Source organism: Cyrtonyx montezumae, unplaced genomic scaffold (assembly GCF_038088225.1).
Source record: "Cyrtonyx montezumae isolate F1298 unplaced genomic scaffold, pur_monq_1.0 scaffold_32, whole genome shotgun sequence".
Taxonomy (NCBI): domain Eukaryota; kingdom Metazoa; phylum Chordata; class Aves; order Galliformes; family Odontophoridae; genus Cyrtonyx; species Cyrtonyx montezumae.
Genome location: NW_027072037.1, coordinates 7033264 through 7060725, shown reverse-complemented (window position 1 = coordinate 7060725; position 27462 = coordinate 7033264). Strand labels below are relative to the sequence as shown.

The window sequence follows — 27462 nt, the reverse complement described above, 5'->3', positions numbered from 1 at the left end:
GATACAGTGTTTCATTTCAACTATTTTACTGTGTTTTAGAATGAGTATCTGGGTAAGGAGAGCGCATGGATTATTCACTAGCATAAAGAAACTGGCAACTGGGTTCCTCAAGGAGCACTATGTCCTTACAGCACTGCAATTCAGCGTAATATGCCTCTTTCACACGTTTAGTACGGTATAAAAAACAAACATTTATTCCAATAGCTGAGTGGCACATACCAGAAGACCTAACAGAATCATCCTAGAAGCTTTCTCATGGCTCAAACAAATATTTGGGGAAGGTGAGAAGACCAATCCAAACAAAGGTGAGCTACTCCACAGTGCAAGTAAACTAGGCAGCGCAAAATAAGAGACTGCTTGCACTGTCCTAAAATACAGCATTTAAACATACTGTTACTTATGACTGCTTCTTTATGAAGTAAAAGGAAACTTATGATTGCATCTACAAATCACAGCTAGCAGGATGACAGAAACACTTATGCACAGACTCAAGCAAAGTAAAGGAACATCAACATTTCTGATCTCAAGGAGGGAAATGTTTTCAGTGGAACTCAGTCTGAGCTGTTCTACTATTGGAAATTTTGTGCTTTTGTTCAACTGCAGCAGCACAAAGTGAGCTGCAGTAACAACAGAAGTCAGTACTTGTAGTATAGTGCAACAAGATGGAGAATTGCTTTGTGATTAAAAAAAGAAAAATGCTCTAAGTTAGCACAGCAGATCCATCAGCACATGCCTTTGTTAGCTACATACTTGTGCATGTGTGCCAACAATATTTTAATCCTCAAAATCCACTGGGAAAGAGGAACTTATTGTCGTTTTCATACTATAACTAAAACAGAAAACCGAGTAATAAATATGAAGTCATGGAAAAAGTCTACAGCAGTGGCAGCTTCCAGGGGAAATGCTCTCAGTACTAAGTCACTGCATGGCTCTCACATTTAGGCATAAGAAAAGTACATTTTTCTCTGATTTATTGGTAGAAATTCTACGGCAAATCATCCATTTAATTAATTAATTTATTGAGATTGTTCATCCAACCTAATGTACCTATGAACTTATGAACCTATGTTCACCAAGTGGCCATCATGCTATTTGTAGTACCCATAACTTCCTCCAGTAGCAATTGTTGAAACGTTTTCTCTTGTCTTAAACATCATCAGTGAAAACACAACAACACTTTTTCAGGGATGTCCACTGATTAAAAAGAGGAGTGGAAAGAGAATCTCCAACTACAACAACCTGCCGCCATATTCAGTGTATACACAATATATCTCACTGCAGATTTCCTAAAGATTTTGACACAGGGAAAGGGGATGAAGTGGAGGTTATTCTGAAACTCTTGCTTTTCCCAGAACTCAGGAGCTATGAAAAAAAAAAAGCAGTCTTCTAACTGTGAATTGGGTGTACACAGGGATTAGAAAGGAACATTTTCTTCCTTACAACTAAGATAACCAAGCCAGAATAATTACATACATCAGACCACAGTTAAATATTGATTCAGATGCCATTGTAAAAATAAAAAGTGAGAGAAGTGCAGCTTAATAATAAGAACATAAATATCTGTGAAATACTAGTGGAAACAAATAGACTTGCAGCAATTATATGCTTAGCAGTTCAAAGGCCCCACTAGATTAGAACAAGAAATGACTCAGTACCTCCTGTGGAAATCCTCCTCACTTGTGATCTGTGCAGACATTTTGCCTGGAACTAAGATGGCATGAATTCATGCAAGGAACAACCTGATAATTAAAGGAGTCACACCACTTTAGTTCCAGGTGTCACCACTTAACCAGCATCCTGCATCTAGATATCATAGTCAGCAAGACATTGTGCTAGGTGTTGGACTTACTTGATAACAGAAAGCAAAGTTGAGTGTTTGTGACCCTGAATGGCAGGACCTATTGTTCAAATGTTTCATATACAAATGAACTCCAATGTTTCTCTAAATTGCATTGCTCTTTTTGACAGCAATACCTATAACAACAGGCTGCTTACCAGCATTAGCATTTATTGTTTGAGGGCACTTGCAAGGCCCTAATGTGGCAGAGGCTGAAAGACTTGCTCCTCATTTTCCTTGGCATTTGCATTTCACTGAAATGGAGATCTCTTAATGCACCTGCTGTGATACACAACTTTTACTGCTTTAGAACAAATCATACACTTGATTGCTGTATAATCTGCAAGAATAAAAGCTAGCTCCTACTTCAAAGGAGTTGACACTGGAAAAGATTTATTTCTCTGAATGCCAGAGAAACCCATTTCAACCACTTTCTAAGTTTGCAATAATTGCAAAAAATCCAGCGATTAAATGCAATTATGATCCTCTTTCTGCACATCTTAGGTAGTATAAAAAGATAGTGGAAACAGTAAAAGAACGAACAAGAACCTATTTTCTTCGCTGAAGAATAAATACTAATACCTCCATACCTGATGTGTCACTGTTATCATTAGTAGCTGTCAGATTGTTACAGGGAATTATAAAAGGGAAAACAGCAGCACAGCAGAGTCTTCTGCCTCTGACAACCACAGTATAACAACACCAGGTAACTGTATGCCAGCACTGGCAATGCAGGAAAATACTGTGCATTATTAGAGTAGTCCTACTGCTTGTGCCTTCCTTATGACAACAGCACCCATGTACATCCCCTAGCTTGCCCTTGAGGCAAACATTCTGAACCTAGATGCGTTCATTTTGGAGTAACCCAGACAAACACATCAGAGTTTTGGGATTCTTTACACACTTCAGCTACAGACATGCACTAGAGGGTCTTGCTCCTAAAGCATTCCTCCACCATCAGGCAAACCAGCAAAGGAAATCTCTGCACTCAAATAGAGAAGGACAAATATGTCTCTCAAATTCTGAGAACTGAGTTCAGGCTGATAGCAACTCTAATTTGCAAAGGCAATACTGAGGGAGGCATAGAATGGAAACCTCATGTGGTTGCTCTGCATTCTAAACATGCAAAGCTATAAAGCATTAAAATAATCCAGCAAGATCAATTCACAAAAGCTTCTTGGATATTTTTTTTTTTGGTGGCGGAATTGAAACCTTAGAAGGTAGAAAGTATATTACTGTCAGGTCACAAACATCAAGATAAGAAAAAGAGAAGATATCCAGGATAAGCATACATGGAACAGAGCAAAGAAAGAGCACAAGACTTTATTTTGCAGTCCTATCACAACATCAAGACCCTTACATTGTGCCAAAGTATCATGCTTTGATGCTGCTTAATAGAAATACAACATATCCACTGAAAATCACCCTGAAGGTCACAGGGCTGATGCCATCACATACTGAGGGCTTCACACTGTTGATTTTATCTTGATTTAGTATTTTTTTTGTTCAGTACCTTGAACAGCCAATTTCATGCACAGAAAGTGAATTTGAGTAGCAGTGCAGTAAATTCAAGAGTATTTTCCACACTGCAAAGGCATAAATGACGTTTCACACGGTAGGACAGAAGAGAAGTAGCCCGTTATTAACAGCCATACTTAAAAAATGTTTTAATTAAACTTGGTGGCTCCTCTCCCATACTCAAAAGCTCAATACAGTCAAGGGCACGATCCTTCCATCAGCTTCGTCAGACTTTTATTTTGTTAAGACTTGGGCTGAAAGCTGAGAATGACAAAAGCATTTTTTCAAGGTGCCAGAATTGAAAGCTTTTCTGCATTTTGACTCCTTGATACTGATTTTTCCAAGTTCCAATGTCTGCCACTATTTGCACAGATCTGTTAGCATGTGTGTGGTATCCTGCAGGCTATGGAGAAATCAAGAACCACGCTCTGAGGAGTTTATAATCCAAGAACTGGCATATAATTTAACGAGTAAGGACACAAGACAAATAGAAAAATTGCTCCTGGGAATGTTCCACTGTTTATTCTAAACTGAAAAGAATGCAAATTACTCAGATTCTTCTGCTGCAGATTTTTTTTTTTTTTTAAAAGGCAAGCAAGAAAGAGGACAGACAAAGTGACCACAAGTTCTTCTTGGAAGGATGAAACAAAAGATACAATGGAAATGGAAAGCTGCAGGACTAAACTCTCCCAGCTTTCCTCTCCTTCACATTGGCAAAGCAGGAATCAAGAGATTTTGATGGGAAAACGTTCCGTTTTCTGAGAAGTAGGGTATCCTCAGGATGATTGAAACCCATTCAACCTTCCCTGGGACTTAACGTGCTTGGTTCTGACTGAGGGAGCCAATACACAGTTCCCAACATGTTATTTCTTTCTCTCTCTCCTTTCCTTGAAACACAAACCAGCTAACATTTACAAACTTGAAAAGAACGCAGCTCTTCTCTGCATTTGCACCCCACAGAAGAAGAAACTAACTTCACTTAATTATATTTGAGTAACTTGATCAGTTTAGTATTCATATTCTTAGTTTCATTTCTAACGCTTGCAGTTTTTTTTTTTTTTTTTTTTAAAGAAAGGCTTCTTTTACTTTGGCAATTCTCTTCTGAGAATTAGCTGTGATAGATTTAAGTTAGTGCATGTGAAAACCTGCTTATTTTATAAGCTACAGTCATACATCTATTTCAAGGTGAATAACCAGTGAGGAAAAGATCAAAAGGCATGTGTGCTAACATGGTAACACTTCAAACTACTAATCAGGGTCTCCTCCCCATGCTGTTTATCAATAAAGAAATAGAGAATGTTGCTAAATTACAGGCCAACACATTACGTATTCAGAAGCCAAAAACAGAAACATCCAGAAGGAATCCACAGTTGAGCAATATTTCCAAGATAGAGTTAAACAGTCATGAGTACTTCAAATTATTAAAAAAAAAAAAAACAAAAAAAAACAATCTGCCATGCAGCCCAGAAAAGGAGTATTTACCAAACTTTATGTATTAGAGAGTTAAGATATTACTTAATAAGAATTGGCAGAAAGTTATATCAATTATTTCAGTATAAGATGAAGCTGAGAGTTAATCTTTTTTATTTTTCTGAACTGTAGATATCCTTTGCATGTATAACTCATCCTTTCTGATACATTTTCTTTCTGCTTAGAAAAATTCCTTTGAGGCGGAGTCAACAGAGTAGGTACATTGGTTGTCTTATCTTTGGCATGAAAAAAAGTCAAGCCTTTTTTCTAAGATGAAAATTAAGTATACACTCAGCTTGGTACAAACATGAACCAGTATCACACTGTGACTCAGGGTGCTGAATCACATAAATTCACAGCAAAAATACACTAAAGAAAGGAATCTGCCCTTGTGAACTGGAGGAAAAAATAAATTAAAAAAATCAGTAAAGCAGCTCAGTATTATCTTTCCATTACCAGATGTAGCTTTTGTTACATTGCATGTATGCTTATGTAATGAAGCTCAACTTGCTGGACTTCTAGAAAACAATAAATAAAATCTTCCTTTTTATGTTTTATTTCTTGCTTTCTTTGCTATATCCTAAAAGGAGTCTCTAGATGCTTAACATCATGCGTTATCAGCTGATTTTACATTATCAGTACCCAGAAGCCTAAAGATGTGAACACACTGGTGTTCACAAATACAGAAGTTTGGTCAGTATTAGACCCTAGACTCTTGTGAATTAGTACAAACTGCCCAGCAAGAATCTTCTGGACAGCAGATGGAGGAAGTTGAAATGGCACATGCTAGGCGACAAAACTCAGGTATGTACGTCTGCAAAATGAGGAAAAATAAGCTTCTCAGAAGTCAGTTTGGAGAGAGACAAAAATTGCCTAATCTCTACTTCTACAAGTCTTGAGGTCAATAACTCTCTCCAATCTCATTTTCAAGATGGAGCAAGGGAGAGACCTTCTTGTTCCTGCACCTGTTATTTTTCATCCAACATGATTTAGAGACTTGCAGTGACAATTGCAGTTTCTTAAATCACTAACTTTGAAAACAGTGTATTAAGGACACAGAAAAAGAAACCCCTGAAGAAAACCCTAGGGAGAGGAGAAAGATGCTAGATTTTCCAAGCTATTCTTAAGCTCCTATTTATTTTTAGTTTTTTGGGAAAAGGGGTAGTAGAACTGCAAGTCAGAAAAAACAGAAAATGCCTGGCACGTACAAAGCTGCCTTACTGAATTTACACCAGGAAATGAAGAACAAAGATGTAGCCAGCTGTGGAAAATGGGCAAATCCAGTAGCCAAGAGATGTAACAGTGGAGATCTCAGGACCACTACAGCATAAAAGGCTTCACGAAAAACAAGAAAAAAAAATCTGACAACTTGTGGCTTTCTTTTTTTTTCCTTTTTTAAAGCATACCCTAAACATTTCCTTCAACACTGTAATGCAATGGGAAGTATAGCAACAACACCAGAGTAGCAAGGGCAAGGTCCTAGGCTCAACACAGGCTCAACAAGTGAGGAGTTACTCAAATGCAACAGCCATGGGCATAGAAACAAGATCAGAAGCTGCTTACCTTCAGAATACCTCAGGTACGCAGGGATCTCCAGCAACATACTGCTGCCTCTCTGCAATCCTTAAATGAGTTCTAGGAAGGGGTGGAGCCAGGATCCACCCCTTCTGGTCACTCAAGTGCATTGCATGCACCTGAGCTCCCCTGGGTCGCTCCTACCTTCCCACCAGGTGCTCAATCACTGGTTCAAGCTGTTACAAATGCACTTGTATTTCAGTCTATTCTGTAGACAACAACAGGGCTTACTAAGAGCAAATCTATTCTAGATTTGAAATATTCCCAGTGCCAAGTCTGCACATCTGGAGACAGCCTTATGAAGCAACTATACACCCACTAGCTCATATGTTTTATTATAAATTTGTCCTGTACCCAACAATAGGAGAAGCAGGTGCTTCCTCTCAATTTTCATAAAATCTTCTTTATTTGCATTTTTAGACACAATTACTTTGCAGTACATTTATACATTTGGCAATTTTATAAATAATTTATATGATACAACAACTCCACAGAGATACCAGCAGCTACCACATGTGTTTTGGGAATCTAGTCATGAGATGATTATTCTGTCTTTACTTCAGATCAATAGCAGTATAGTCTCTAAATTCATTTGCACACTTGTTCTTTCTCTTACCAGCTGTTGCCCTTTTGGACCCCAACCAGCATACTGAAGCTTTGCATCGCTGACCTCAGGGGGAAACAAGTTCTGGGGATCCCTGCAAAAAGAGAAAAACAAAATTTCAACTTCAGGAATGTCCTTACGTAAGCTGGTGCACACTCTACTTTGGAAATCCACCATGCTCCATTAGGCATCTTTCAGCCAGAAACATCTAAAATTTAGTGCCCAAATTCAGCATATATCATATGATAAGAACAACACCAGTAGCAAGCATTGATAAGATCAAAGTTTTAACTGACAAATCATATTTTCTATCAATATGATGTTAAAAACATTACTTTTACCACTGACTTCCCTAAACCTTAAGAATTAGTCAAGGGATGGTAAAGACAGTAATTGTGTATACTGATGATATCTACTAAGGTAAAACAATAATTCTGTATTTGAAACATAATGCCACAAGAAAAATATAATTTCTCCATCAACTTACAGCTTTCCAGTCTAATAATTTTCCTTTGTATATGATGGCAAGCATGTTTTGCAGATGTGTAATAACCGATATGCAGTCTGACTTTAAAGGCAAAATCTCCTGCTAGTACCAAAAATCTCTATCCTTTAGAAAATAAAATCAAAATACTTTTCTTGTTCTTTCATCTATCACCTTTATTTTGTAGCTGAACAGTGAGATGCAGCAAATGCAATACAGAAAAAGGAATTTTATTTTTGTAAATGTCAGAGTAGTATAATGCCATTTCATCATATCATAGAAAGCAAAACTATTCAGTAAAAATAATTACATTTCATAATCTGAAGTCACATCACTATAACCATGTGTTGTAATGATCAGCAAACAAAAACACTAATAAAGTAAGTATACAGTATGTCACATTAGCAGAACTCAAATGGCTTTAAAAAGTAAGAGAATTATCTGTCTGCAGATAGGAATTAACAAGGCAATCTGAGGTCAACATTGCCCAAAACTAGTGAAAAGAGTCAAAGCCTGCCTAGCCCCTAAGCAAAACGCTGCTCTGCAGCATTTGTTACCTAGATACGGGCAATTTTTTCCAGGCCAAATTTTCAAAACAGAACAAAACTGAGAGCAATAATTAGACACTAACAAAATCCTTTCTGTTGCCTGGTCTGTGACCAGTGCAGTGCCATGGCTATGTTCTGCCTATTCAGATCAGATTTCCCACGGCTGGACCTTCCCATTGAACCACGGATGTATGTCCAAAGGCAGCAGCAAGGGAATGCATTTTACACTGTGTTTCAAATATGTTGTTTTTCCTGTCCACTGCTGTTCAGAGACAACTACAACCAGGGTAGACCCTAAATGAAACAGGATACCAATGTGTACAGTGTCCATTTACATAACTGATCTTGTTGGAATGGCACCTTTTGCACTGCGGTTAGAGAGTGGTTATAAACCATAAACCATAATGTCTCTGTGAAATGTCCCTTGGAGCTGATTGAACAATAAAGCGCTTGTGATGACAGGTTTGATGCAGATGTGGAGAGATGAGTAGTTTGTTGAAGCAATGACCCTTCAACTCAACGCGCACCACCCAGGTAGCTTTTGGCTCTACTGGCAAAGTGTCACTCAGCACTGATACTGGTGGAATATAATTACACCTTTCTTTTCTGATGATTTTCAATTATAAGTAAGTTTTTATGCACAGCTTAAAGTCTCTTTTGTAGGATAAGCGACTGTCATACTGAACTCCTAATAGCAGCCTCAGAAGTCCTGTTCCCACAGAGGAACAGGCCTACAGTCTCTGTATCTTTGCAGGTCTGTATGCATCAGTTACTTAAGCTTCTAGTCAGCTGTACCTGTTAAGACTCAATTTCTTTGGTTAGCTTCTTTGATTATCCCAACAGAGTAACATCAGAGTGAAAGAGAGAGAAAACTACTGAATCAAATAAAGACCTCTCACGGGAGAAAAAAAGTAATTCACTATTTGACAAATGAGTTATCTATTTGTTGGTGGTTTGTTTGCTTGTTTTCACTTATAATAAGAAGTGGAGCAAGATACTGTAAATAATCTAAATAGAGGGGGAAATATCATCGCAAAATAAACAAATTAGACAAATTGTAAGAAGTGAAACCTGTAATGCTTCAAATAACCCAGGTGGAGCTAAGCAACAGACGTACCAATTACACTGTGTAATTCAGACCAGAGCCCAGACAAGTCCTGTCAGTTCTGCTCACTGCATCATGTTTTAGAAGAGGAAAACTCTAATGCACTGAGAAAAGCAGCATAAACCAGCTTTGGTGGCTGATAAGGTGAAAGACAAAGCAGAAGGTAAAAGCCCTCCATTGGTCTACCAGGAAAAAGCTCTGCTGCAGACACAAAAAAGCAAAGACATTTTCCCTTTCTCTGAGGAAAAATATCATTGCATCTGCTGAATTAGTTTTTCTGCTGCTCAGAATAGCTGGGAAATTTCTCTTGTAGCCTAATCTTGTTTATTTGCCATTTGATAAATGTGCAGATAGAAAGTCTGAATGATGGAACTGCATATTGTGTGAAGGTGCTTGATTTACAAATTGAGCTACTATAAACTTTCTTTAAATTGAATGCTCTTACACATTCAATGTGTAAGAGCAGGCATGTCCAAGTCATGACGCAGACCATTGCAGGGAGGTATTAGCTAGGCAGCTATCCTCATACTGAGCTATTCTTTTCTACCATGGGATAATGAAAGCATTTTAAGATCCTAGATTCCCCTAGAAATGCTCCTGAGAGTTGGACATACTCTTCTAGTTCTCCTCTCATAGAAAGAAGAAAGAACCGGATCAGCATATAAGGTGCATTAACAGTGACCAGGTTAGACAAGACTGTGAGCGAGCCTGAAAATGGCATAAAAGTAAAGCTCACCTACTGGTAAACTCTACCATGAAAGAGTAGATTCCTACATGCTTACACGGGCTATGCTGGGTGCATAAACACAAAATCTCTCCGTGGCAGCCCCAAACAACTCTGTTACAAATCCACCACATCACCTATAGCAGGAGTACTTGCCTACACAGCCTCTACAGTAGGATGGCCACCTGTTACCACTCTCCCCAGGGAAGCTCTTCATGACTTATAAACTGAAACACACATTTGGAGAGCAGCTATCAAACACACCTCACATTATCTCATCCTATTCTGGACCTGCAGAACCCTGAAGGGTCTCAGACCAAATGTACACCAAAATGTTGTCCATTGCCCAAGCACCGCATACAGGAAGTTTCATGTTGGCCTAACCAGCTGTCTCCTTCTGGGAGCTACGTTACTGCTGAAAAGCAATAGCTTTTCATAGCTACAGCCTTCCTCCAAAACATTCTTCTTAAAATTCTTACTTATATTTTCTTGAATCAGTCAAAATTACAGGACAACTCAGCCTCTCCAAAGAGCCGATATTTATCACAGACTGTCATTGTTAGGCCTTGCTTGGACCCAAGCCTTCCCCTGTGAGCTCATTTGTGCAGGATGCTTGCCTGGAAATATGTTGTTTTGAAGGCAGCCTGTATATCTACTATTATGGGTTTACATGAAGAAGTAGGTTCACTGCATCATTGCACCACTTTCAGTCTTTCCTTGTGGAAAAGCACTCTAATTTTTCAAGCCAAAGAAATGACAAGGCAAGGGCTTGTTAAATGGTTGCTCTTATTTATTTCATCTTTTAAGATGATTGATTTTAAAGCCTGAGAAAGAAGGGGAAAATAATGCTGTTTTAGGCCAGAGGATGGAGTGGGTGCTGTATAAACTCTTCCATGTTAAGAAGACATTGTCAAGAACAGAGGCTGTTAGGCTGTTCAAGGCACAGGGATGATTTCAGCACAATGTTCACAAAAGATTATTGAGCTATTAAACAGGGAAATATACTCATTTCTTTAAATGAGAACTCATTACTCAAAAAGGCTGAATAAGAAACATTCCTGAACGTAATTAGCATGCCACCTTGTAATTCAGATAAAAACATCGATGTAGAATAAAACAAGCTAAACAGTTATATCAGCTTGCTTGTTTTTGACCTTAGGAAATGTTGTGATTAATGAAGAACTAGTTTTAAAGAGATTGCCTTCTTTTATCTTTTTTTTCCCCCTCCACTCTGTCCATTCCTTCTTTTTCCTCTTCTAAAGACCATTTTCCCTCACCAGAACTGAATCTTGCTGAGTACAAACGTGACAAACGGTTGTATAACAATGGCTTCAAAAGCAGCTTAAAACAAAATAATAATTTCCACTAACTGAGTGAGAAACTCCTTTGATTTCAAGAATCCTTCAAGAAAAATATTCTACAGAGCCAGACTGAAAGTGGAAAAAAAATCAGTCAAAATCCGACCTGTGGTATGGCTGTTCTTCTTTGGGTCTGTTTGAATAATGTTTTAGTTTGACTTCCAATATAGGACAATAGTATTTTCATTGAAATTCTTCGCATATACAGGTGGTATGAACAAAAATGCAGTGACTTCCACCAAACAACACTCCCACGCGTCTAAATATTTGAGAGCTAAATATATGAGCTGGAGTGAGATACTGAAAAAAAACTTTGAACCATCTTGCTTAATTGTGACATAACTTTGGAAAATATCATAATTTCAAGATTGTAACATCACATAAACATAAGTTGAAGGAAGTGTAGGGAAGGTGGGAATATCTCCTATTATTTTAATCGAACCACCACTGAATATCTTGAAAGACAACAGCCCGAAGCACAACACCTCATATCACTGTAAGACTTTTTCATGGTTAGCTATAAAGAAAAAAAAAAAAAAAAAGCTATCTATCCTAACTATCTGTCTCAGCACTAGAACTTGGTGTCTTCACATCTACTTTTAATAGCATAAAACCAGACAGCAGCTTAAATAGATTTCTTCTTTTCTGCAAAGAAGAAAGAACGCCATCTAAAGAAGAAATTTGGAAAGGTTATAAAGAACTGGAAATTCTTCATATTTAAGAATTATTGATGAATTAAAAAAAGAAGGATATTTGCAAAATGATACTGAAGGGAGTAGAACATATGTTCATAAATGAATAAAGAAACATAGATAGTCCAACCATAGGTTGAAGAAAGAGAGGAAGACTTTCAAGAAGCAACAATGCCATTTCTCATGGAGCAAAAAGACATTCTTAAGCAATTAAATGACTTGTTTACTTCAGTATTCACCAAGGAGAATGGGAGACAGGTGTAATTAAGAAAATTGCTTCCCAGGAGATTTACAGCCTTACAGAGACTCAGTAAGAGGAAAACATAATACAAATGGGAATCAAAGACTTACCAGAACAGATAATCAAGAAATTAAACTATCAGAAGATGCACCTAAAAGAATCATGCTGGAATTCAAACAGAAGTGCTTAAACAGGCAAAAAAAGCTCTTCTATTCATGTAGGTTTATCCACCACTAAATATCTAACGTATGTAGGTACAGATATTCATATTTTCTTTATGATACTCTTCAGTGAACTCTTCAGTAAGATGAAGCAATAGAAGCAATTTGAATTGACTAATTTCAAATACAGATCCACATCTAATCATTGAACAAGTCTTAAAAACAGCTTAGCTTGCCAAGCATTTTGTCCAAGATGAATTAATTCCATGGAGTTAGAGCATAAAAAAAGAAAAAGTAAAGGGGAATCTAAAACAGATGTGGTTCTGATTTAGCTATCTAGTCAAATACAGCAGAGAATAGGAGCTGAGAGATCTGTTTGATTATACCCTACCACTGTTTGTATAGCAGCCATGAATGTAATTTTTGGTACTAGACCTCTAAAATCTCGTACAATACTAATATCCCTTTAAAAAAAATCAATCACTTATCAAAAAAGGAGCCACAAACTTCCTCTGAGAATTAAGTAAACTTAAGGTATTGGCTTGTCATTCTAGTGCAGGTCTAAAAGAAACTTATTTAAATGTGCAGCAGACACTGGTACAATTCACTCTGGAGGACAGCAAACCACTCCTCAAAATCTCTACGCTTACCTGTATACACAAAACAATAGAAATGGCCTTCAGATGTTGTTAACATTCTTAATATCATTATTATATTTCAAAAACATCTGAGTTTCTCACTAGTGAAGCTCTGTGTCTGTATTGAGCAACCTTGCATAATTTAAGAATAGAATTCAATAGGAGTCTTATTTCCATTTTCAGGGAATGCTGCTTGAGGTAAATAACATGGCAGACCTTGCTTCAAATTCTTCTTCTTTATTCCTCTTTTTCAGTTTTCCAATGAACAATAAACTGTTGACCTTTTCTTTAATATCAGAAAGTCGACTGCTGCGCTTTTCTCTGCCAAACTGCTAACATCTGCACCTAACTATTAATTACTCAAGATTTTTTTTTTCCCCTTCAGTTTCTCTAGTCATTACTCTCATTCTTAACATCAAATCCTCCCATCAGGGGACTGCTCCTTTTTATTATCACGATGTATGGTTTCTAAAGTGTCCACCCACGTCACAACTAACTCTAGAAAAAAGAAGCATGTGGTAAAGAATTGCTTTGCCTACACAGAGGAGGAACATTTCAAATTAAAAATGCTGTGCAGTGACCAACATGGGCAAATAAATGGCAAATCCCCAGTGGAAATGATATGGGGTTGAGCTGCTGAAGGGATTTTCCTCCCACTGGCACAGGCTCCAACAGCCTCTCAAAGCTGAGCTGCTTTCGACCTGCCACCACTTCAAAGTGAGAGATGTTCAAATAAAGGCTTTGCTTAATGAAATGCTGGAATTGTCTTATTAAAAAAGTTACAAAATGAATTTCCAAGCAAGAAACACACGTACTTTAACTACTGTTCAAGCACTGTCTTTTAGTGTTTAATTCAGATGACTAAAAAAGCAAGGAACCCAACAGATCCATCAGGATTTCAGCCAAATTCCAGTAAACTCAAAATTTCCTATCTGCTCCAGGGAATTTAAGTTCAGGCTCCACAATCAAAATACTAAGATAACCTGTCCAGTCTTCTGTGGTCTAAAACAATCGGATAAGCATATCTGATCATGAGTATGTTGTTATTTATAGTCTGGCACAAGAATCATCAAGCAACAAAGCAGAGGTTACTGGATTTGCTACAGAGAGCACTTCAAAATATGACACAAACAATGGACTAACAATTGGGAAAGAGAGAATAAGGAGTAGATGCAACATTAGCAGATTATTCACAAACTGCACAACACATTTGTTTTTAAAAAAAATTGCAGTACTATTTCTTTTGCATATCTCTTATAAGAGGTAGTTTCAACCCCTCTATGTCATTGTTAGTGAAAAATATACAGCTCCTATAGTAAAATTTAATCAGCTGAAAACAGATACTATTAATTACCTTGTTTTTTTTTCTCTTAAAATAAAATGCGGCTCTAGTACAAGCTTATAAATGTTGAAGAGTGAAATCGTGCAGCACTTCTACAGTAATTATTGCATATCACCACTGTGGGGCAAGCAATATTTCTCTCCTTGTTTCACAGACAGAGACACAGAAGCACAGGAAGATTCTTCCTGTGCAAAGATGTTTGAATGCAAAAAAGAAGGGGCATTATAGAACAAAACAGAAGAGACTTGGTCAGTCTGGAAGTTGACTCCAGTATGGCCAGCTCTCTGAAGGCTTTTCTACCTTTTACTGTAAATAGGAAAAAAAGAGCATGTGTGAGGAAAACTTGTCTGTCTTTCAAATTGCTAAGCAGTAGGGTATATAGAAAGTCTAGTTAAACTTCCTTTAATGGGCTTTAATTTTTTCCCTGGCTATAGCATGTATAAAAGGATTAGAAAGGAACATTAGTAAGAGCTCTGCAGAAATCTACAGCCATTGCTTTGAATATGGACTGAGTTCTTGCTCCTGTTACAGATTGGGTGGATCACCAATGTACGTTTCATACGCCGCCCATGGGACTTCTCTTGAGGTTAATGGGAAAATGATGTGGGGAGTAGTGCAATAATTTACAATGCTCTGAAGTTTATGTAGGAAGAGCTAAACCAAACTCTACAATTGCTCCTGTGATATCCTTACCACAATGCTCTGAAGTTTATGTAGGAAGAGCTAAACCAAACTCTACAATTGCTCCTGTGATATCCTTACCACATTCTTCTGATTCTTCTGCCATACAAATTTGGAAAGGAACACAAATCATAGTGGTGATGGGTTGATAGTTGGACTAGATGATCTTAGCCGTCTTTTCCAACATTAATGGAGCCTAGGATTCTATTAATCCTTTATAGAAGTAGCTATTTACAATTTCCTCCCCACCTTTATAAGATCACTGAGGAGTGGGAATAACTGCTAATGTCTCTTTGATCACGATAAGCAGATATACAAGCTCCCATTGGCGTGCACTGTCTGGATATGCTAACATTGTGCTGAGACTTCATTCAAGGTGTCAGTACCAATCCCTGCCACTCAGCTGTGCTCAGCGGGCAGTGGGTCACAAAACCACAGAACTGTAGGGGTTGGAAGGGACCTCTAGAGATCATCTAGTTTGACCCTCCTGCCAAAGGAGGCTCCCTGAACCAGGTTGCACAGTGTGCAAAAAGAGATGAGGGCTAGGAGGTCTGAGGAAACACACAAGTTGTATGTTGGGCTTTATGCTGGGAAATGCAAACACAACACAGAATTTTTTTTTTTCTAATTTGATTACTTTTGACTGCAGCTAGAAATCAAAGATAGAGCACCCTGTGGGATACAAAATTAGCCCTTGCCTAGAACCTGTAGTGCCAGATCAAGTGAGCTTAATACTGGTGATGGAAATCTAACAGCAGGGTTAGGGGAAAGGTCTTGTGAACTGATCAAGAAAACTCTGAACCTTTTGCCTAGTCCAACACAGGCTGTGAATGACAAATATCATCCACTAGTACTGGACCTAGTAGGACCACTGTTTTTAAAACTCACAAGAGTATAAAGCAATTTTTGGTTGCTGGATAAAATAAGCATGTTGCTGATTTGTGCCTATGTAGTATTAGGTAACTTTTTGTTTTTCTGAGTTAGGTGAAATAATATTATGAAACAGTTACTACTATTTTTCTCCACTCTTTCCCTGTGCCTCACATGAGAGTTGCCTATTGCTTAGATAAGTGAGGGGATGCAGTGGCAGTAACTACAAATTACAACTCGATGGCAATTACAATGCAGAAAGTACAAGTTCGGGCTTATGAGAGGAGCTTTGCAAAAGGATTTATCAAGCAGACAGCGGTGAACAGTTATCAGCAGGTATCTAAACTAGAGAAAAACAGAGGGCATGGCACGTATCTCCTGAGCCAGGGTGGATGAAAAGCGAGAGAAGAGCCTTGTTCCACTAGATGGCACCCAGCACCAGCATCATGTTTTTGGGTGAGCAGCAGGAGGAAGACAGATGTCATGCAAGGAAGCAGAACTGAACCTAACTCCTCTCCATGCCCGAGTCCTCTGCCCAGGAAAATGAGAATGCAGATCTTAGCTTTTTTTTCCCCTGTGAAATATGAAAACCTCAGTCCACAACAAATAAATGAACATATAAATCCAGAAACACAAGCTATAGGGGCTTCTAACCTGAGTCTATAAATTTGCAAGATGGCTGGGATTTCAAAAAAAAAAAACAACAAAAACAAACAAAAAAACAACAACAAGAAAATAAGCAATACAATAGAATCATAGAATCGTTAAGGTTAAAATCGTTAAAGAACTCCAAGATCATTGAATCCAACTTTCAACACATCCTCGTGAAGGTGACAAACCATGCTTCTCAATGCCACATCTCCATGCTTCCTGAATGCCTCTAAAGACAATGACTCCACCAATTCTCTGGAAGCCTGTGCCAGCACTTCACCAAATCCATACAGAATCCTTGCAGGTTTATTTGTTATCTTTTCTACCTCAGCCTTATTTTCATTTTTAGATAAGATCCTCAGTGAGTATGTCATTGGAATACTAGGTGTCTTGTAGAGAGCTAAACTGTGCTACTCCTTATTTGGGGAATTCATCTCCACAGCAGCTCTTATGGGAAAACATTACAGTCCCACACCCTTTATGTCCACACATAAGCTGAGGATGTACTCAGATTGGACATCACACTTACAGAAAGCTAAGACACAGCTGAATCTGAAGAGTCTGCATAACATGGAAGGATGAATTAGAAATTTCCCTTTAAAAGCAACTTAGGCTTACAGATTAATGTCAGGTTATTTTAAAAAGGATGTTTAAGATTAGATTAATACACCTCCTTAATAGTTTACCTCAGCAGAGATACCCCTTCTGTTATTGGCAGGAGGAGATCAAGGATGCTGCCTCGATTATGAATTTTGTTGTCACTGAAGAACCTGGGGCATCAAACTGAACTGCACTTTGTGCTCTGTCGACACATTGGGTCCTAACCTAATGATCTTCACCCCCACCCATCCATCAGACAGTGCCCCGTATTAAATATGAGATGTGCAGTGAAGACATTTTCATGCCTTTATCCAACAGAGGCTCTACTTCCCTTCTCTTCTTCGTCACCACTTCATTCACTACACCTGCCCTCTCTCTTCTTGCACAGCCCTAATATATTTAATGTTTGTGCAGACAAATGACGAATGCTCACGTTTCATGCAAATGCTAGTAAGCCATGCATTTCAACGCTATCCTGTGCTGCCACAGGAAAGATCAATGCAATTGTTACTGCGTGGTGTTTGCAGTGGCTATATACATATCTACGATCCAAACTGCTTTCTAAATCAGACTTTTCACAACATAAATCACAGCAATCCTTCCATCTCTCTTCCTGCTTGATCCAACATTGCATCATGCTGTGGAGACATTAATGTCTGATACAGTTGCATGCCTTCCAGCACCATCTCTCTTTCCAAACCTTCCTAGCATAACGAGTATGTCTCTTCTGACAGATCTACCCCTCCAACTTCCCGCAGCATGACTCAACCAAACTTGGAGAAAAAGACAAAACATGTCTGTGTAAAATAATTCAGCTCAGGGGACAAGAAGCTCATTGTCAGGATGGAGAAAGGTCCTGCAGTAGTAGGGCACTTCCTGGATTTCTACACTGATAATTTTTAGCATTTCTAATACATCCTATGCACAGTACTTCTGTTTTCCACCTTTAGTTTTCCAAGGACAGAACTGTGCTATCTGACAAGTAATTTTGATTTTAGTCAGACTTAACATACAAAGCTTACGTGCTCGTGCTATGTGTTCATCCTCTTGGTCAACATCCTTTCAACCCATAAGCTAATGTCAGATATACTGGCCAGCAGGATGGAGTTTAAAGTTAAATTCAGAAAGCAAAAATGAAGACTGGACTTGAGACAGGAAAGAGAGCGAAGAAGTCTGTAATGTGTCACATTGGAACACCGGAGCACTGACACTGATGGTGGTGAGAAATCTCCATATTCTAATGTTCTACCCAAACATCAAAACAGTTTAACCTCGAGCTCATGATTTTCTTTCTTTTTTTTTTTTTTTTAATGATGATTCAATCACAAGATACAAGCTGTAGAGAAAAGCTGTCTCGTGAGCTCCAGGGCTCACAGATCTCAAAATATATATCCCTAGTACAGCTTCTTCTATAGAAAGCATTGTTTCTTGGCTGCTATGTGGAAGCCAAAGAAAGTTATTTCAGATTTTTATTTTAGTACTATTATTGTTAGCTTGTTATTATTATTTCCATTATCTTGTGAGTGTATGTATGCGTGTCTCTGCACAAGAGTGCTGAGGCAAATCCTTGAAGAACATCTGGACATAAGGAGAAATATTTCACACATGATGACAGTCAGGCAGGTTGCCTGGTAAGGCTGCACAATTCAACTGCAGGTTTCCAAAACACAGCCAGCTCAAGTTCTGAGCAATGTGCTTTGAGCTGGGTGTTGGACTGCACGAGATCCTTTCCAAACTGAGTTGTACAGTGATTCTATGATTGCCCTGTGCGTAGAACAGGTGCACTTCTTAAAACTTCACAGGTTTTGTCAGCTACTAGAAGGATCCAAAGCATCCGCTACCAGCTTAGCCATCATGTGTAGAAATGATAACCTAGTGAACAAGCAAAGTGAATACTGAACTTATATTTAAACACAACTATACTGTTAGTTTTTACCATCCCCTCACAGCTGTCACCAATGCAATACTTAAAACATACAACCTGTCATCAAATTCGTAGCTTTTAGCTCTGTATTTGCTGACAATGATTTGAGGAATTTGATTTATGCATTTCCACTGAAGCTATGGAAATATCACTCTGAAACACCAGGAGTCATTAGACACCTATGTGTGCCTTGCTGATACGATGGAATCCCACTCCTGACCATTTGGGTTAGTCCTTAGAATAGCAGAAAAAGAGAAAAGCACACAAACAGGTGTACTTTAAAGGATGGTCAGACAGGACCCTAGACAAATTAGAGGTGAGCTGCAGGGAGATGAGGATGGAGCCGGAGGTTATCTACAACCTCATGGAGATAGAGCTGATTAAGAAGGATTTAAAAAATTGCCTCTGATAAAAGATAAAGGAGGATCTCTTCAAGCTAATTGTTCCTCACATTGGTCATACTCAACCGACTTGATCAGCTTCTACAACAAAATGTTCAATCTGATGGATGAGGGGGAAGAAAATATAGCCATCAATGACTTCAGTAAGTTCTTGATACTGCCCCCCCCCCATAAGACCCAGAGAAGCTGCTGAAGTGTGGGTTGGATGAGCAAACAGTGAAGTGGATCAAAAATTGGCTGAACTGCCCAGCCCAGAGTGTAATGGTCTAGTTAGAGACCAGAAATGAGTGGAGTAACCCAGGGATCAGTACTGGGAACAGTTCTGTTTGACATCTGCGTTCCTTATCTGGATGATGGGATGGAATGAACACTCAGTAGAAATTTACAAATGCTTTGTAAAGCGTATGGGGGATTACTGTTTGTCTGCACACTTACACTCTGAAAAGATAAACTAAACAACCCAAAGGCTTATGGCTTTAGCATAACTTGAGTGCAGTGGCATCCTGTGAATACACTGTGGCTCTGTCTGCTCTCAGCTGGGAGGCTAGAGAGAACATTTGTGTAAAGGGAATCTGCTGAGAGATCTCAAACTTGAAGGGTGGTGCCTCAGATGTGGCTAAATTCAAGGGACTGACACCCTTGGATAGATCCTCTGACAGTGCTCTGGTGAGTGGCCAGCCATAGCTCCCATTCAGAAGCCAATACATCTACATTTTGGCCAAAACTGTGAAAACTGGAATATGAAATTCAGGTAGTCTGATACTCCAGGGAAGATGAGTACTTCTGCTTCCATACTATGCCATCTTTTGTACAACACACAGCACAGTGAACACTGCAGCTGAATGCCAGACCTCTGCAAAGGGCTGTCACAATGAAACCACTGGGCATGATACACATTGTTTTGCAGAATTCTTATTGGATGAGTTTTAATATGAAAACATTGAATAATAGCTTACCCATGAGGAATTTTGCTGAGGACATAATGCGCCGTATACGAATGCTGATACACCTACAAAATGAAATAGAGAAAAAAATAGATTAGTAATTGTCAACTCTATCAGTAGGGCTCTTCTTCTGAAAATAAATAAATAAAGTCTATTATTTATGGCTAGAGAGCAGTTAATCAAAATCTGTAGAAGAAAATAACAATGCATTAATTCACCTAATACTGCTGTGTGTTCATTTTGTCTTGCACTTCATTACAGTTTGGCAAATGGTATACATCCAGATGCTCAGAGTCGTTACCATGACTACTGGGTCTATGACTGAACTGGGGGCACATGCTTTCCACACAGGCTAAATATAGAACAGTCATTATTGAGGACACCTTGGTCAGCTGGAGACATTCTCTCATTACAACTAAACACAACAGGGACATAATGCATATTTCTCTTCTTTATTTCTGCATTAATAAAATGGGGAGTGACAGTGGGTGATCTCTGACCAGGTTGTAGAACCAGAGTCAGCCAGCAAATGAAAGCTTATTGACTTTGGACACAGAATTGACCTAATGTTTCTTTGTCCAGCTAAGATGCTAAGTTGCATTTTCATATCAATTTGTACTCTTTGGACCTTGGGAAGGAGTTCATCAATTTGTGACAGGTCATCTCAGTAGGGAGAGTTTATTACTTATAAGTAGCAAATAATAAAACCAGAGTTGTGATCGGTGTTTTAAGAATTAGTAAAATATATTTCTTGAGTGAAGAGGCATTCCATAACAGAGATCTGTGGTTGCTCAAGGTGGGCAGTGCTGAGCAATACAAGAGTAGTAGCAGTAAAATGACAGTTTAAGAATGACATTATACACATTTATGCAAGCACCTAATTTCATAATTCTGTCCTATTAAAAATAAACTTTAAAGGAAGCATATTAAAATCATTCAATTTGACCTCTATTTCAATTTCAAGTCACTTTGCCTCCAGTAGCTCTCACAAACCATTCCACCCCAGAGAACAAGGTAGAAACTTCATGAATACTTTCTTCATGTAGGGTGAATACTCTGAAAGAATAGCACCCAGACAATATAATGAAGTTGGATAGTAAATTTCTGGATGGACTATCCAGATGGTAGATAAAGACACCCAGTAAATTAGGAAGGGCTCACCTGTAACCAAAGAGAGGGATCTCCAACAAGAAATCCTTCCCCAGTCATAGTCAGCCCTTGAATGGGATCTGGGAGATGTGGAGCCAGACTCCACCCCTTCCAGTCACACAGGTGAATTGTCTTCACCTGTGCTCCTGTGGCTCACTCAATGCTTGCCTCAGGTGATCAATCAAGTGCTTCAGGCCATGATTCAACAGTTCCCTTACACTTCACAAACCAAGTTTATCTGATCTTTGTCATTGTTTTTAATAATACCTCTCTTTTAGCACTTAAAAAAACCCCACACCTGTATTATTTTTTACATAATCCAAGAAACCATGAGATGTTCTGGATGGTGCTGCAAGCCTCAGCAGTGACCATCCCAGGCACACCACATAGCAGACAAGCACATAAAACTTCCTATAACTCAGTGCACAGTGGTATCTATTTCTGGGAGGCTTAACAGAGATGCAGAGAAACACCTGGTATAACATCCTGTATATATTAAAACCAACTTCTGTTATGATTTGAATCTTTACATTACTGCATAACCTCCCCTCCTCCAAAATGAAATAAAAAGATAAATAAAAATCTACCACAGACTATAGAAGTAAAAACACAGACTGACACCAGACTGATGTGACTCCATTCATCTCTGCAATTCATTCACTTCCTCACAAGGAACAAGTTACATCCCAAAATCAAATCCTTTTTTTAGGTATGCTGATACATAAAGTCAACCCTAACAAGGTCATCCTCTGATGTGTTGGTATCAGGGAAGATCTAGGAGCACAAATGCATTCACTGCAAGATAGCATTGATTTTAGTACATGTCCTTTTCAGATTCACCTGTTGCTGATAGCATCAAATAAATCACCATTATCTCATCTACAGCTAATCACACCAGAGCCAAAGAGCTCTTGAAGCCTACAATGCTGAAAATTGAGACCCTGCTGAAGCCTGTGAACTTAGGTTTTATTTCAGCCTTGCTGAAATTCTAAAATTGCTACAATTCCTTTAAGAGAATGCACTGGAGGAGTAAATTTGTCTACAGAACTAGAAAGCATGATTCAGAGAGACCTGGTTTACTGGGCATGGTGGTGAGGAGTCAGTGATTGGACTAGATGATCTTAGTGGTCTTTTCCAACCCTAATGAATCTATTACTCTCTGAAAGCCATACAGGGTCAAGAGGATGAAATAGGGGTATGATCTGCAAGCATTTTTGCCAAGGTTAAAATAGTTTTATAGGTATGGGAAGATAGATTCGTGTTCATTGTTTTCCTAACGTTCAATAGTACATTGCCAATAAATACTGAGCAACTTTTGTCTTCGAACATCCTGGCAGTAGGATGAAGAAAACAGTTAAAAATAAATAAAACAGGGATTGGGCAAGGAGAAGCAGAAGTCAGCCTCCAAAATGCACATGACCAGAAAGCTTCAGGACAAGATGGAGAAATGTGGCAGGCTGGAGGGAAAAGAAACAGCCAGGGAATTTGTGAGAAGGACATCTGCTAATGTTCCTGCTTGTGGTATAGAGTCCCCACAGCCATGCTGGAGGGCTTAAAGCTGTCTCAGAGCCATTAATGGAGACCAAGGTAAAAGATTTATTACTTTTGTTTGTTTGTTTGTTTTTGTTTTTGAGAGGGTTTAGTAGCAGAGTAAAAAAAAAAGAGCTGCAGAAATCTCAAATAATACTATCATTTTCTAACAATAACTTGTCATTCCTCTCTCGTGTTTTCAGCTAGACTTTAAAATATCTCACATCAGCTGTGCTTCTACCTTGTAGTGTTCAAAGGCTTCTAGTTCATTCACAGGAGCTGCTCTTCCTTAAATAAATCTTTATGGTTGGTAAGTTTGCTCATGTAAACAACAATGACTTGTATGAGCAAAGACTTCAGGATCAGATGTTTATCATTATTTGAGCTCTCAAGGACATCAGCCCATTCTGTACCCAACTATTTGAAACGTGTTTGGAAAACAGTGAGCAACTTCTCAGACAGGGAACCAGGAGGAACTCCATGTAACGTTTTTCTGGAAAATGAAATGGGTGCTTACCCCTTAGATACACAAACCATATGAAATCATTTTAACTTTTTCAGATAATAACAACATCCGCTTAATATCTCGACTAAGTTCAATTGTTTATTTATCAGTAGGAGAAACCCATGATAAGGAAAAGCATAGGAAAGAGATCAGCATTCTTCCATAACCCAAAGTCTCAAAGACTGGGTAGTTCTTGAGTGTTCATTTCATTTAACCTGTCTGGTTTTGAGGTTTAATCATAATGAACAAAAATAGCGACATTAACTCTTTGCATTCTTCCTGTCCACTCAAGGGATGTGGTATGAGTTCATTGCACTGATTTGACCATCTTAGCCCTTATTTTTGGCTGCATACCAGAAGCACGCAGCTCCTCTCAGTAGAGGGGCACATGCAAAGGCAGCAGAATTTCTGGAAAAGTTTTTCTCTGTAGACCCTCTGTGTCAAGTTGTCCTGCCAGCATAAGTCAGAACAGGTTTGAGATTGCTCTAAAGGGCTCTAGGTATTATGAAAACTGGGTCACAAAAACTTCTGTGCCAGTGGTGATCAATGAGTTCTGTAGAAGTCATTATACTAAAACAGTGCCAGAAGCACTCTCCCACTGGACTCCCACTCTCAGTCCAGGTCACAGCACAGATCTACTTTCAGTCTACATTACCTGCTGCAACATGTGCATGATTTACTGAAATCACAAGGGGTCTGTGAGATGGCTCTGTCTGTTTTTACCTCTCAAATGCAGAAAATGCAGGACCGATGATATATGACAACACTTGGTTGTGAAGCCACTGACCTCATTCTACCCAAACAGCAAGAGAAACCTGGACCTGACCATACAACAGTGGGAATGCAAATGTTGCAGCATATACAGCAGCAGAGCGGAGTCCTCTTTTTCCTCACCACCAAATTCCAAACTAACACATCAATTGTGTGTCCTACAAGCCACAGAAACAAACTGAAAGATGTAATTTATTTTGCACATCAGACCAAAGTATGTGGATGGTAACATCTCCTTGAAAGCCCTTGTATGACCTCCAAGGATATAGATTCTAGTTCAGCACATCTTATTAAGTGAAAGTTATTTCAAATACAATGCATTTAGACTCCCTCATTCATTGTGACTATTCATTTAAATCATAATTTATAGCTCTTGTTCATGCCCCTGAATGACTGCAGCACCACATGACATTAGCCCAAAAAGACAGATAGGGCCCTTGCTACTCCCCACATTTCACCCGATTTATCACATGGCACAGCCTAGTCACAACAGGGTCTTCACTTTCATTAACTTCTTTTTAAAAGTTTGACATTTTCATCATCATTTCCAACCTGGCAGTATGTGCAACTCACAAAGCATTAGGGAAAGTTTTTAGATGGAAATTTTTTTTGGATTGTTTTTTTTTAGAAGTACATCATGAAATCTATTTCCATCATATGAAAATACTGTCTGCTGGGGATATACCACCAGCATCAGAAAAAGAGGAAAAGTGTAGTTTACACTTCCATCTTCTGTGCTGGTTTCTGTCACACACTGTGGGCTGATGCTCTACTAGGAACAGCAGTCTGTATTCACTGAAAGGCTTTTCTTTATGTCTGCATGACAAGGCACTGTATCAATGCAAAAAAGAGGCATATGCAGGCAGGAAAAAGCCTGTTTATGAAGACAGTTAGAAGCAAAGAAAGGGGGGACTTAGATGAAAACTCCCCAAATCAGCCCAACTCTTCCATCTTCTAACAGGCTGTTCTATCAAAAATTAATTTAGGGTCTTATCTCTCAGCATATTGAACAGTTGGCTGATCTGAGATAAAACTCGTGTGGACTGGCTGTCCTGATGTTGTGATTATCAGTTACTTGATAAATACAGAAACAAAACATATTTTCCATGCATTTTCTAAATGGCTCCATACAGTCAACTGGTCTTTCATGCCCTCGAATTACTTAGATTGAACCATTTCATAGAAAAATAAATAAATAAATAAATAAATAAATAAATAAAACTAAGAGTTTTAAAGGGAACAGTTACAGAGCAGGCTAAAAATAAAAAACATGAAAAGCGTGTTATAGTGCAGTTCAAAGGATTACTATCAGATTTCTAGTATTTTGTGTTTTCTTCACATTTTGAAATCACATACTGCATCCAAAGCATCATCATAGCACCCTTAAAAAAAAAAAGAAAAAGAAAAAAAAAAGTAAAAGAAAGATCTTTATTCATCAGAAATAATAATGTAGAATAGTTGCCTAAAGTGTGAGGACAGCAAGAAAGCATTTTAACATAATTCATCATAAATCCCTCTGTAGTTACATGGGTAAAAGGAACCACTTTTTATTCTGTAACAATAAAGTATTTCTCCAAGTAATAGATCCCCTCAGGACACTTCACTGACCCAAATTGTCCTTATAATCTATTCACTTTCATGCACTACAGTAAGACAGTAAAAATAAAGCAAAAGTGGCTGGTGAAACAGGAACAGCCAGATCCATTAGAGGAGTTTCCTACACGGCATCTCTCAAAAGACATCTGCTGTAAGTAGATTATACAGCCCATTTTCCTACTTGTGCTACGAGCAGGCAATCCCCCAAACATACATATGGAAATCAGCCCAGTTGAATAACCCCAAACATGTGACACAACTGCGTACTACACCTTTCAGAGCTGCCCCGGAACCCTATAAAACTGTAACTCATGCTGTGATGCAAACTATGCAGGTGAAATGAGGTTTGGCATTTGTCCCTTATTATCTGTGCTGTAATTCTTTATGGCATTCTGCAGACTATCAAAGCAGGTTGCTGCACCTGTGTGGAGAATCTTCTCTGATTTTGATGGAAGTTAACATTAAAGATTAAATTTGCAATTAATGAGTCATCATTCACTGTCATAAAAATCCTTCATGATGCTACTGGTTTTGTTGGGTCTGTGCTACCTGAAAACTGACGGACTCATCTGTTCTGAGAAGAAACCTTTCATTTCCCATAACAGGACTTACCCTCCAAACGTCTGAAAAGAAAAACCGAGCCCTACAGCTGAGCACTAACTTCTTGGCAATGATTTGTTCAAGTTATAATCTTTCGGAAATATGTGCAGGTGAAACTACATTTTTCTTGATTCTCCCGTGTATTTGTGATGCAGAGCACAAAGGGCTATCTCTGTTTGAGTCATGGCTTGTGGGCAGGTAGGTAAAGGCCTTTGCATTTTTTTCTCCTGGTGGAGACACATTAGTTATAAGTATTCTCCCCAGCCCAGCTATTTTATTAAGGTATTACCACTGTTTTATTGTTAATAGGCACGCCACAGTAAACAACTTTGAATTTGTCTCTGAAAAAAATCACAGTGTCTATTCCTTTTGTGTCACTGTAATGGAAAAAAAAAAATAGAATCATAGGGTTTGGAAGGGACCTCAAGAGATCATTAGGTCTGACCCCCTGCCAAAGTAGGCTCCCTACACCAGGTGTAATAAATCCATACCTGCATTTTGTACCCTATGCTTGATTATTTTTCAGAACCAAACAACTCAGTAAAGCCATATAATTTGAGATCTTTTCAACATTCTCACCTTCCAAATTCATTGTGACACTGACCTACTTTGATTCTGTCTGAAACAGCAAACTCTCTTATACTGCATTAGACTGTATTATCTCTTAATACTTAATTCCTTCCCAAGTAACGTACCTCTTACACAGCCTCATGCTGTATGCCAGCCTGTTGCTAAACTCTTCCAAGAAGCACTGCCCACTTCTCTTTGTGCCTCTTTTAAATTAGGAATGCAATGATGAAATACTATCATCAAGTGTATCCTGCTCACCAGTTCAACTGCCAGCCAAACAACCCACAGCTGTTCCCAGCACCTGATTTAGGATGCTCTTAGCCCTCCCCTTCATCACATCCAGATGATCAGCATTGTGAGTGTTGTGCCATAC

At 38.6% G+C, this 27462-nt stretch overlaps 1 protein-coding gene across 1 annotated transcript in view; it reads right to left on the bottom strand.

Moving 5' to 3' along the window:
* The window catches only part of DPP6 (dipeptidyl peptidase like 6), a 381910-nt gene that overhangs the window by 88803 nt on the left and 265645 nt on the right, over nucleotides 1-27462 (bottom strand). The window contains exons 6-7 of the mRNA XM_065744804.1: nucleotides 20381-20433; nucleotides 7017-7098 (exon numbers count right to left, since the gene is read on the bottom strand). Coding sequence (XP_065600876.1) covers nucleotides 7017-7098; nucleotides 20381-20433 — 135 coding nt within the window. The remainder of the gene's footprint in view (nucleotides 1-7016; nucleotides 7099-20380; nucleotides 20434-27462) is intronic.